This window comes from Triturus cristatus, chromosome 1_2 (assembly GCF_964204655.1).
Source record: "Triturus cristatus chromosome 1_2, aTriCri1.1, whole genome shotgun sequence".
Classification (NCBI taxonomy): Eukaryota; Metazoa; Chordata; class Amphibia; order Caudata; family Salamandridae; genus Triturus; species Triturus cristatus.
Genome location: NC_140580.1, coordinates 437,947,500 through 437,960,881, shown reverse-complemented (window position 1 = coordinate 437,960,881; position 13,382 = coordinate 437,947,500). Strand labels below are relative to the sequence as shown.

Genomic DNA, 13,382 nt, shown 5'->3' with positions numbered 1-13,382 from the left:
GAGAGTGCATGAATGGAGGGAAATGAGTTGCTGAATGCACGGATAATTCATTGGTGAGTCAGTGCACAGATGGATGGTCAGATGAATATATCAGTGAGCTGACACAATCATCAGAATGAGAATTTCTCAGTTATGTAAACAAAAATCCAGAATCAAACACTGTGCCAAATCAGGGAAATCGTTGTACTGGTCGGCCACCGGAATTTACCTCTCACATCATCCCAGAAATACTAGACCACCACAACCTCCCATTGCAGAAATCCGCTGACATAAGGACAGTTTTTACTGCACACTTTGAACTCATGTAAGAAAACAAAGAGAACACAGCATCCCATCTATGAGTATATATACCTCTAGACACACTTTCCCCGGCGGACCGACGTGCTCTAGACAGTCCAATCACGGAAGGGTAGATTGGTGAAGTGATACAGGGATTACATTCAGGTAAGACACCGGGACCAGATATGTTCCCAATGGAATAATTCTACAAATGTGCCACGCTACTCGCCCCTCACCTGCTCAACTTCTATACAGAAGCGATGGACAGAGGCCACTTCCTTCCCCCTCGAAATGGATATGGCCTCCATCGTGGTCGTGCTTAAACCGGGCCTACAAGCAAACCACTGTGCATCTTATAGGTTCATCTCCCTGATAAATGCAGAGGTCAAAATCCTAGCAAACAGACTCCGACCAGTCCTACTCCAACGGATTCACCCGGACCAATATGGATTTGTGCAGGGAGGCAGTACACACCACCATCTGTTGGATCCATGTGGCCATGGCCAGCATGAGGGAGCTCGATGTTCCGCTGGCCCTGCTTCTTCTCGATTTCGAAAAAAAGCCTTCAACACAGTAGTCCTTCGTGTTTGAGGTCTTCAGGGAAATGGGAGCGGACCCCCAGATCCGTAGGTATATAGGGCTGCTATACTCCAGGGCACCAACGCTGGCCAATGGAGCCCTATTGGACTCCCTTCCCACGCAGGGATGACCACTATCACTGCTTCTCTTTGCCCTCACGATCGAACCATTGGCCTGGCTAATACGCTATGATACCCATGGATGGCTATGGGCAGACAGCACAGAAGACCAAATCTCACTCTATACAGCCAACATTCGGTTATTTCTCTTGCACCCCGACCTCAGACTCAAGATGCATGGAAATCCTGAAGCACCGTGCAATGGCATCGGGAGTCTGGGTCAACCTCTATAAATCGGTGCCTTGCCCGCTCTAAGGTAGGACAAAGGAGGCCTCCTAGCCCACCTCCAAACTTATACAGGATACAGCTTTCAAATTCCTGAGATAAACATTTCCAGAGACCCAAATGAGAACTGGGACCTCAACCTTACCTCTCTAACGAAACGTGTGGAAGTAGACCTGCAACAATGGGAATCACTCCCTTTGCAATTATAAGCAAACGTTGCCCAATTTAAAATTAAGCTCCACCCCATCATCCGAGTATTTCAAAACTTTACCCTCCCCTTTCCACACAGCTGGTTTATGTAACTGGCGTCTATGATCCGTTCCTTATTATTGCCCAGATGCTTGCCACATATCACCCATGACAAACTTAGAAAGTCGGATTATAACGGTGGACAGGTAGGTATGAAAGATCTCCAGGTTTACTACAGAGAGGCACACCTGCAGATCATTAACGACTGGCTAACAGGTGAGTGGGTGATCTCGCCTAACCTAGGCCGACTGATGAGGATCTTATATGATGACTGACCTCCTCCCACAAAATCTTCCTTATGTCACTAAAGTGGTCTTACAGTGCTTGCAGGGAGTTGCGAAGGAATCAGGTTGTGAGATAACCCTGACACACTAAACCCCGCCATGGCAGGGCCAAAAATGAAAGCATACGGCACAACTTCAAGGCTTTACCAAGTGGGACCGGATCTGCATCACAGAGTAGGGCGATGTCTGGGTGGGTAATATGATCCACTCATTCCAAGAGCTACAAACAATTCTCTCCATTCAAAACACAACTCCATAAACATCTCAAATTGTGCCACACCCTACACACATAAACGCCAGTTAACAGACCTCCCCGAACCAAACCCGCTAGAAGCAAAACTCAAGATGGGTAAACTGGGATGGGCCAAAGAGAAGAAAAAGAAAACCAAATGCTCTAGTTTAAAATTGGGTTTGAGGGACTCTTGAGAGTCCCTTGAACACAACCATTCAGATATAGAAATATTTTTCTCCATGAATATCGCAAAAACTACTTAACAGATTTACATCAAATCACAAAAAGCATGTTTACTGGACCAAGATCTAGCTTCCTGACACGTATGGTGCAATACCGTTTAACAGATTTTTGCAGTCGCACTGTTAAAAAAAAGTCACTGTAAAATGCATGGGGACTGTGTTTTGGGACATCCCTTTATTCTCAGTCTTCGCTTAACGGATCACCCCAAAACTTTCTAGTTAGGACCTTGTTTCTATTAAAAAAGCGTTTTTTCTTTTGTCTCAATAGCTTTGGTGCTGTTTGACAAATCTTCGCAAAATTTTCATAACTAATGGTTCACTCAGGTCAGCTCCTGTCTTGAAAGTTTCATGGTGATTTTTCAAGCGGGGGCTGAGAAAAAATGGGGGTCCCAAAACGAGTATTCCCCATGTTAATTTTCATAGGAATTTTGGAACAGGCTACAGCCTGAACTGCTGAACGGAATTACGCCAAATTTGGCAAAAAGGTAGCTCTTGGTTCAAAAAGCGACTTTTTTTTTTTTTTTTTTAAATGGTGTAAATCCGTTCAGTAGTTCCTGAGAAATTCAAAAAATAAAATATCGATATCTGAGCACCGAGGGTTCGCAAACCCTCCCGAGGAAACGCTTCATTCTGATTGGCTGCCAACACTCCAAACCAGGAAGTGCAGCCATCTCGTGACTCGGTAACAGTAAAACAAAGATAAACAAGAAAAGGGGGCAGGGTAGGAACACCCTGACTGCCTATGCCTGCTCAGGGGGTCCCACAAGGACCCCCAGGGCCAAAAGAAGCATTTATTTATTTTTTTAATTTCCGAGTTCGCACTGGCTGCGCGAATCCGGCCAGAAAAAAAAAAAAAAAACGAAATGTGGGCTCCAGCGCTTCGTTATCTATAAGCCCCGGGAGGGCCAGGTCCTGGGGACAATGCGCAAAATAATTAGCGGGAGCCCCTGAAGCCCCAGGGACCGCCACCTTCCCAGGTCTTAGATGATCATATGCGGGCGGTCACACGGTCCCCCCCTGCAGCCCAAGGGACCAACACCTCCCCGGTGCTTTATTTTAAACTGTGTGGGGGGGGCTCCTTCCTCCCCCACGCTGCCCCGGGGACTGCCACCTCCCCCTCCCGGGGCATTGAAAATTTAAGGTGGGGGGCCTCGTGGCCCCCCCCAAGCCCCGGGGACTGCCACCTCCCCAGGGCTATTATTAATTTTGGGTGGGGTGAGCCTCGTGGGCCCCTCCAAGCCCAGAGGACCACCACCTTCCGGGGGCTACAAGATTGATAGATTGAGGAAACCTGCTCTCGCTTCAACAAAGCAAAGCAGAATTGCTTTTGGACAAGGGCAGCTGCAGGTTAGCAGCTCCCATTGCCCAAAAGCAATGCCGGCTCCCGCAGGAGGTGGGGAGCCGGAAGGGACAGAGGGGGCATTGGGGCTCCGCCCATGGTCCGCAACCTGAGGGCCGGCCCGGGGATGGGGTCCACGGGGCCAGAAGTGGCCTAGGAAAGGGGGGCCATGCGGCCCACCTTCCGGGAATTTGTCTTTTTTTTTTTTTTTTTTTAAAACAAAAAACATAGGAAGGCCGGTCCATAATTGGCCTTAGGAGGGGGGCCACTTGGCAGAATTTAATTTTTTTAATGTGGCAGGCCCTGGGCGATGGGGTCCCTAGGGCCCAAAAAACATTGAATTAGGGGGGCCACACAACCCCTTTCTAATTTTTTTTTTTTTTTAATCCGGCATCTCGCCGTAGGCCCCGCCCCCTCCCTGGACCACTCTGCAAACGCGCCCCCTGGCACGTTCTAAGTAGGAGAATTAAGTCCCCTTGAATACTGAGGGGACCCTGGGGGCCAACTAGCGCACCAGGTACCTCCAGTAAGCGCCACACAGCTGGATTATTGAGAGGTGGTCCGAGGCTACGCCCCTTTTTACAACACTCTGCAAACGCGCCTCTTGGTGCACTGCTGGTGGGGCGATGAGGTCCTCTTGTGTCCTGAGCAGCAGTGCACCAGGAGGTGTGTTTGCAGAGTGGTGTAAAAAGGGGGCGTGGCCTCGAACCACTCTCAGCAATCCAGCTGTGTGGGGCTTACTGGGGGTACCTGGTGGGCTAGTTGGCTCCCCGAGACCCTCATGAGGAAAGGGGACTTCATCCCCCAACCAAGAGCGCACCAGGAGGCGTGTTTGCAGAGTGGTGGAGAAAGGGGGTGTGGCCTGTGCCCACCCCTCAGCAATCTCACTGTGTGGGGCTTACTGAAGGTAAGAGGTAGGCTAGTTAGCCCTTAAGGACCGCCAGCAGTGAAGGGGACTTCAATCCCCATCCAAGAGCGCGTTTGCAGAGTTGTGGGCAAATGGGGCGTGGCCTGGTATGAGAACTTAGCAATCCTGCTGTGTGGGACTTACTGGAGGTAATAGGAGGGGTAGTTGGCCCCCAAGGATGTTCTTGTGGGCCAACTACCACTCTTGTTACCGCCAGTAAGTCCCACACAGTAGGATTGCTAAGACGTCTTCGGAGGCCACGCCCCCTTTCTCCACCACTCTGCAAACGCACCTCCTGGCAGACTACGGGATGGGGGATAAAGTCCACTTTACTCCTGAGGGGCCTAAGGGGGCCAAGAAGCCCTCCTGGTACCTCCTGTAAGTCCTACGTAGTGGAATTCCTGAGCGCTGGTCGGAGGCCCAGCACCCTTTCTCTCCCACGCTGCAAACGAGACTACTAGTTCAAGAAGCATCTTTCTGCACCTCTGACTTAGAGGTAGTTTTAATCCCTCTGCCCTATTATGTACTAGGGCCCTACAGGGGAGGTTATGCCAATCACAGGGATAACCCAACCCATAGTGTACCCTAGTGTATGTAGGTGTTTTCACTGTATTCTAAGTGTCTTTTAGCATAACACTGGTTAGGACTGGTTAGTCAGACTCAGTTGCCACCAGTACCCACCAGCAAAAAGTTGGGGCACAGGATGACTTTGCAACAAGGCCTCTTTCTGCCCCTCTGTTGGTTCTTTCTGCATATCTCTGGCTTCTTTCTGCACCTTTGTTTGTCTTTCTGGACTTCTGTTGCCTCTTTCTGCATTTCTCTGCCTTCTTTCTGCACCTTTCTTCCTCTTCCTGCATATGTCCTACCTATGTAGGCATAGTTTGAAATTGGCAATTAAAAAACCTTTGAAATTCACTGAAAAAACCATAGGTTTCAGGGATGTTATAGTTCGACATTTCACTCATACAAAACCAGAGAAATTCAGCAGTTATAGTTAGTTGAGCTAACTATAACTCGCGCCCCCGCAATGCACTGCTGATGACGTCACATATAACATCACTCATGACATGGTCAGTGACTTCACTGATGACATAATCCACGTGATAATCTGATGCACCTCCTCACACCCTAATATAACCTTTGATACACCCACTCTAAAATACAGACTACCATTTTCGAAACAATAGACACCAATACCAGTTACTACATACCCACTCACTAATTGCTAGGTCTACACGCACATCCCCTCATTCACCCATACAGTCACTCATACATGCAGTCACTCATCAATACAGCACCACCATTTGCACTCTTACACCTACAGACACACACACACCACCACTCATTTTTTTTTTTTAAATAGGTTTATTATCATCTTAAATCACGCAAACAATTCAAACATGAGCTTCCGCTCGCCTTGATCGTCTCTAATACACATGTCTCCTTACACGATCTTTCCGGTAAACCCCGGTTACAATTGGAAGTGCTCACAACTACACTGGGTAATCTCGCGGTGATTCACCCACAATTCCCACCATCACAGTTCCGTAGCAAGGTACAGTGTGATAAAGGGCAATAATAGGTATTACATTCGGAAGCTCCGGATCATAGTAAAGGAGATGAGCACAAAAAACAAAGCCTATAACATACTACAATCCCTTCTCCCTCCCATCATCCCCCTCCCACAACTCCCCCGGCATGATTTGTTAGCTGGAGACATAGCAGGGCATTCGGCTCTTTTCTCCATAACAGAATATCTTACAACTGAAAGGTACACATCAAACTTTCATAACATAGTACAGCTGGTATTCTAATAGGGGTAGCATCCACTCTCCAACACCAGTCTAACCAGACAGTGAGGAGGGCAGGCCCTGCGATTCACTAAGTACAGAGTACACATCAGTATCGGAATCTGTGGGTTTTAGGAGTTCCGTTAAGGCTCCCCAAGCACGGGCAGAGTCCATTGCTTTGTCACTATGAGCTCGGCCAGCCGTTTGCAGTCGGAGAGCCGCCTCGCACTCTGCCCACCGAATAAATTCAGTCTTCCACCTCTGCAATTTCGTCCCTCGCTGAGCTTTCCAATTAGCAGTAATTTCCCTTTTGGCCAGGACTAGTCCCAGGTCTATAAATTTACTAGTTAGTTTTTTCTTCGAGGTGTGGGGGAACCAGTGTAATAAACATGGACCTATACCAAATTCAGTATCCCTCTCCGTAACATCAGAAAGCAGTGTCCACACTTCCCGCCAATAAGTCCCAATTCGGGGACAGTCCCACATCATATGGCGGAAATCCGCTTCCTCTCTGTTGCAGCGGGGGCAGGGTGCTGCGAGTGTTTTAAAATAACGTTTAATTTTGACTGGAGTAAGATAAGCCCTGTGCAAAATAAAAAATTGGATCTGTTGGAATCGAGCGTTCCTGGAGCATTTCCAGGGACACTCAACCAATTCAGCCCAGATTTTGTCATGAATTTCCCCTTCAATGTCCTCCTCCCAGTGCTGCTTCAACCTCAGAAGAGGGGGCAACTTTTCATAAGTCATCCGTCGATATAAACAAGTGACAGCTTTAATGGTACCGGCCGCCAGCACCACATACTGGCAAGCCATTGATGTCTTGGGTTCAGACAGCCCCCCTTTCCATCACCGCTGAATAGCCGCCACCAAGGCCGCATGCAGCAGATAATCACCGCGAGGGAGATCAAAACCCTCACGGATGGACGCATAAGGCAGCAGAGCATTATTTTCATACAAATCTCCCACAGCTGTCAATCCCGAATCGCACCATCCCGCAAGCGCCGACCAGTTGCCCCCATGAGGCCACTGCTGGCACATTAACAACGGGATCTCAGGGGCGTATGGGCAGGCGATCCGTGCCCTCTGAGGACTCCTATTCCAGCACAACCGAAAAGTTTGCATGTCTCCAGGGAGATCCCCAAGGTGAAGCGGCTGTTGTAAAATAATCCTAGAGAGCACGTAGGCAGAAATCTGCCCCCCCCCCCCGCAGCATCTCCCACTCCCCGGAACTCCCGGGCCACCGCCTGAGTCAACCATTGCAGCTGGGCCGCCAAATAATAGGACTCAAAATCCGGAACTGCTAGGCCTCCCTCCCCTCTCAGGCGCAGCAAAGTGCACAAAGCTACACGTCGTCTGCCAGAGAGCCAGAGATACCCCGTTATCATCTGTTGAAGCCGCTTAAAAGTCGACGCAGGGATCCAAACAGGAAGCGTCCGAAAATAATATAGCAGCTTGGGGAGTGCCACCATCTTGAGGAGCACCACCCGCCCTATCAGGGACAGCGGCAACGACTGCCAAAAGTCCATACTGCCTTGAAGACCCCGTATAGCCCTGCCAATATTACCCTCCACCGGATCTTTTCGTTCATGGTAGATACGTGTCCCCAGATATGTTATACAGGTATACTCCCACTGTACCTCCTCGGTATACCGAGGACCCTCAACTGTCTTGGAGGTGGGGAACAGGCACGATTTTGACCAGTTCACTCTCAGACCTGCCATTTCTTCAATATGTCGAAGGAGGCGCTTAGCTCCCAGCAAAACCTCCCGGGTGTCGACAAGGAACAGGAGAAGGTCGTCCGCGTAGAGTGCAATATAATGGGTATCGTCATGCACCTGGAGTCCCCTGAACCATCTCCTCGACACACCACCACTCATCCATAGAGTTATTCACACATCTAATCAGTCATGAAAAGAATCAATCAAACTCCCATTTACTCACCTAAACAGTTATAAATACACCACCTCACAGATACTAACACATACTTACTCTCTTATACGATCACTGATACAAGCACACACTCACGAGCACACTCATCCATACAGTCACTCTCACAATCACTCTCACATAGTCATTTATATACTCCAACACTCATATACTGCCTTTCACATATGTAGTTACTCACACATGTAACATCGAGACATCCATTCACTCACCAACACACACTCACCCACCCATACAGCCCTGCACAGATGCACTCTTGAACCCATACACCCAGTGAATCACCCACTCACACATCTATGCACAATCACCCCACCCCCGCCCACCCACCCACCCAGACACCCATACAGATACTGAGACAACCAATCAATAACCCATATAGACACTCATGTAGCTACTCACCAACCCAGGCAGCCGCTTACACACCAACTGACAAGCTGATACAGACATTCACACAGATTAGTCACTAAAGCATGCATTCAGTAAGACACGTTTAATCACTCACTTATACAGTCAGTCACGCACCTACTAAATCATCCATTCAGACACTAATGCACTCACTCATTCTTCAATACACCTTGGTATGTATATGTATATGTGTATATATATATATATATATATATATATATATATATATATATATATATATATATATATATATATATATATTTATTATACTCCTCAAGACTGACGCGTTTTGGGCACCTAGTGCCCTTGCTCACAGGTCAGTGTAAACGCCGTTCGCCATGTTTTAACACATTTGTGTGTTTGTGATGTCACCATGTGATAAATTAACATAGAAGACATACTGGAACTTCATTTTCTTGCAAAAGAAAGTCGGTTTTCTAAGCACATCGGATCAGCATATATAACATATAACAAAAGGCAATGGTTTAATATAACTGCATAAATGCATGTAAAACGGGATGCACCTTGTAAATCAAGCAAATCTATCTTTCTTAAAGGCCACTTTAAAAATGGAATATAAAAAATTATATCATTATAAATAGTTAAGCCAATGATTGAATGATTAAATAGGGCTAATAAATTAGATAGTCAATAGTACAAAGCATGTCATAAACATGAAATTACTACCATTACTAAGCCCAAAATTGTGCAAAATTTCGCAAAAATTACCCGTAAACCAATTTTAATGTGCAATATCATGCCTAATCAATTTAAATACTCCGACTTAAAAACCTTCCTGCGTTGAACAAATTACTAGAATCAATTTTGAACCTTTGATCAATAATATAGGAAAGGAATTAAGGAGGGTTAAATGGGATACACCTATCCATTATTGGGAGAGGGAACTATTTAAAAATGACTATTTTACCCAAAATATTATACCTGTTCCGGGCAATTCCATTACTCGTTGAGGATAATCTATTAAAGGCATTGGAATCTATCTGCTCCAGCTTCCTATGGCAATACGGAAAGATCAGAAGAGCTGCGAAATATATAGCATTACCTCAGGATAGGGGGGGACTTGCAGTTCCTAATGTTACTTTATATTTTTGGGCAGCTTTTCTACAGCAAATTACCCCACTATTATCTACAAATAACACTCAGGAGGTACCTTTGGGACAGAGAATACCGACAATCTATGAGCTCTCCATGGGGAAGGACGCGCGGGGGCTTTTATTACGGCAATTGGAACCCAGCTATTACAAGAAGATCCGGTTCAAAGTTATTTTTAGCTCATGGAAAGTTTGGAAACAGATTGCTAAATTCATGGAGATTCCGAGATTCTCTAGATATACTCCTCTTTGGCGTTCGCAACTGCTGCCCCGTTTGGTTAATGATGCTATGGGGAAAAAGTGGGAAAAATATGGGGTAAGAACAATAGCGGATTTTTGTGGGGAAGGACAAGATTTCCAATTCCCTAGATTACAATTGATGTTTGGAATCTCAGATAATCAATATTTTAAATTTATACAGATTAAGAACATCCTTAATTTACGGCGACCCAAAGTTAGCTTGGCTAAGTTACTACTTTTGGAAACAGCAGCAAAGGACTCTTGCAGGATTAGAGATTTCTATACATTACTTCTTGAAAAAAGCCCAGACGATTTGGAAAAGACAGAGGCATCCTGGGTAACTAAGTTGGGGAATCCAGATGTGGATATTTATAAATGTCTTTCATCTTGGTATCCTCGAGCTTAAAAGCTCAAGTATATAAAACACTGTTTAATCTTTACTTCACTCCTGCTAAATTATTCTTATGGGGAAAAAGGGCTGATGATAAGTGTCCGAGATGTGGGCTAGGACCTGCTACTCTGCTTCATATGTTTTTTGATTGCGAGAAGCTCGCCCCCCTGAAAGAAGGTTTGTTGCGCTTTTGGGAATCTCGGTTTGGCTGTAGGCTCAAAATAACACCAACTCTACTGGTTCTTGGCTATGATAGCTCAGTGGCTCTAGAGCTAGGGGGAGGAAGATCTGGGCATTTATGGCTGAATGGAGTAGGGAAGCTAGGATGGAGTAGAGGAGGGGATGAGGTTAGGGTACTAATTTAGGGAAATCTACGTTGAAACTGTGGCAATGTAATATAAATAGCTCTGGGATCCTCTTAAAATAATAATGTAATTCTTCATTGTCTTTAATTTTTAAGTTGGTTGCTTTATTGCTCTCTGTGTCTTTTGTTCATGTTTTTTGAAACCGTATGGATCTGCAGTGTGTATCTCAAGATATGTTTCAATAAAAAAAAAAAAAAAAAAAAACCTTCCTGCGTAAATGCATAATGGAGGAACAAAGTGCTATATTCCAATGTGCAATAATGCAAAAAAGTGCCATATGCCTATAAAGTGCAAAAATTGTCAAAACCTGACTAATTTAAAGTGCTACTGCTACTAAATCCTACATTACACTATTATAATTAATTCTAAAAACCACAAAGGTATCATAGTGTAAACCCCAAAGATGGCCTATATATATCAAAACAAAATCCAGCGCGTCTTCACTCAGCACTGGAATCCGACACAGCAACACAGGTATTTTCCTCCAAGATTTTTTATTATTACATTTGCATACATACGAGGGCTATGGTGCGTTTCGGCAGAATCCCCTGCCTTGATCACAAGAGACAGACACACACACACACACGTTTAATCCATGGAACTAACAATATGTAGTCGTATACAAAATTTAAAAAAAGAAACGTATGAAACAAATTGAGACTAAAGGCAGATTACAATTCGATCATGGAGTCACCCTTTAACTCATTAATACAAATAAAGTCAATGACCTTTAAACCTGCTGCACTAGCTCTTCTAACTCTGCAAGGCGACATGTCACTGGCAATGTTGTGCTGTCACAGTTTAAGATCAGCACTCAGGGTAGCATGCGTTACTTTTTCTAGTCCAATACGTGAAATGCCTCTGCTTACCGCCTATAGTCTAAGGGCTGACGCGGGTCACTCCATTTCCTTCCTCAGAATTTATGACGTGCACTTTTGACTCTCTCTGGGGCTAAATGGAGATGAGAGCATTTCATGGGGCACCAACATTCTGATAAATATTAGGGGTACTGCTGTGATCAAGTGAAGAAAATGCTGTTCAATTACAAACAAACTCATACATTCAAAATATTTGCATCAATATTATTACAATCCTGAGCAGATAGTTAAATATGGCTCTAGAGGCCAAGCAGTGTCTGAACAACATGGTTTATCAAATGCAGCTCTTACATATGTCCTCGAATACACCAAATGTGTTCATGGACTGAAAAACTCTTGAGTAAAACACTGAAAGTATTTTCGCCCCCTCATCTCAGATGGCTAAGTCTTTTAACATAAAATGGCACTGGTCCTTGGCAAGTGTCAATGGTATGGATGAAGAGGAGATTGCCCATGACAGACTAATGGCTTAAAGACATATTGGTCATTCGGTGGACCATTATGCGGCAGAAATACTCCCACTGCACAGCCTCAATGCTTCTCGAGCTGTTCCGCTCATATTTGCAGCGGTCATCTGGAGACGCTTCCTCTCCTCAGTCTGTATGCTCGCCTTAGAAGTCAGGTTAATGTGGATGTACATTCGCTTGTACTGTACTAACTCGTCTACAGGTTGACATGCATATGTGCCTGATATCATAGGTAAAATTATAATAGTGTGAATTACATTAAAGTTACTCAAGAAAACTTGCTGCTTCACTAGTATTTTTAAACACTTCTAAACAGGCTTAAGCTATCAGCATACATTTTGCTTTCGGAAAACAGTATATTGGAGTAAAAGTAATAAAACTGCTTACGCTGGTCGATCTTCCAGAATAAGAGCTGTGGTTGAAAGTGGTTCAAATTCAAAGTTCTTACGCCTCGAAAAATGAGCTGCAGGCTTACATGCTTTTCCTGTACGAGTTTCATATTCCTAAAAGGTTTCAATGAGAATATACATTACACACACAGAGTTCAATTTTTTACCAGTTTATTTTTAACACCATAAAAACATGCAAAAGCAATTATCTTGTCCTCTGTATATAATCGTTGAATGGATTACAGCAGCCAATTACTAGAAGAGCAGATCTCTAAAACCAATAACGGTTTACATAAATTAGACGAATTTACCTTGTAATACTTCAAGAACATACTTTCTGCCCAATAGTACTTAAGTATCGAATTCAGGATGATGGCTACTCACATTTGAAAGCATGTACTCAGCTCATTGATCTGTCTTTCTGGTACGAATACAATGTCAATAACAACAAAGAGTATAGCTAAAGTGAGGATTAGCATCAGAGCATCTGCTAGTATTGTAGTACTATGAGGGGGAATGCTTTATTTTAATTCATAGTCATTTAGGGCTTTAAGACGCACATGCGAAACAAATGCTAAGGGATGAGGTTAACAAGCACAGCGTGATAATCAACACCTATCCATTTTGCCGAGATAAAGTGTCATCCTCAGTCAATAAAGAAAACAAGCACCTTGTCATTTCATCTTCTGATGACATCTTGGATTATCCATATATTCATCCATACCAAAGAACATTCATAATTATAATATCAGGAAAATCTAGGGCCTTTTAATATGAAAAGAATATAAAATTACCAAGGGCTGCTAGTTTATGATTGTGCAGAAACCAAACAGAAGAGCGATTTTTAGACTGTGTAAATATATGTCTAGAAGTACTGATTTGTTTAAATGGTTTTTTGATTGATGAAATGACAATGTAGAACAAGTTACTTAACTTTGGTAGCACC

General features: G+C 44.6%; 1 protein-coding gene across 3 annotated transcripts in view; it reads right to left on the bottom strand.

The window, feature by feature from the left end:
- The window catches only part of TBC1D12 (TBC1 domain family member 12), a 244,564-nt gene that overhangs the window by 102,888 nt on the left and 128,294 nt on the right, over nt 1-13,382 (bottom strand). For all 3 annotated transcript variants that reach the window (XM_085605869.1, XM_085605888.1, XM_085605878.1), the window contains one exon: nt 12,435-12,550. In XM_085605869.1, the coding sequence (XP_085461995.1) occupies nt 12,435-12,550 (116 nt within the window). The remainder of the gene's footprint in view (nt 1-12,434; nt 12,551-13,382) is intronic.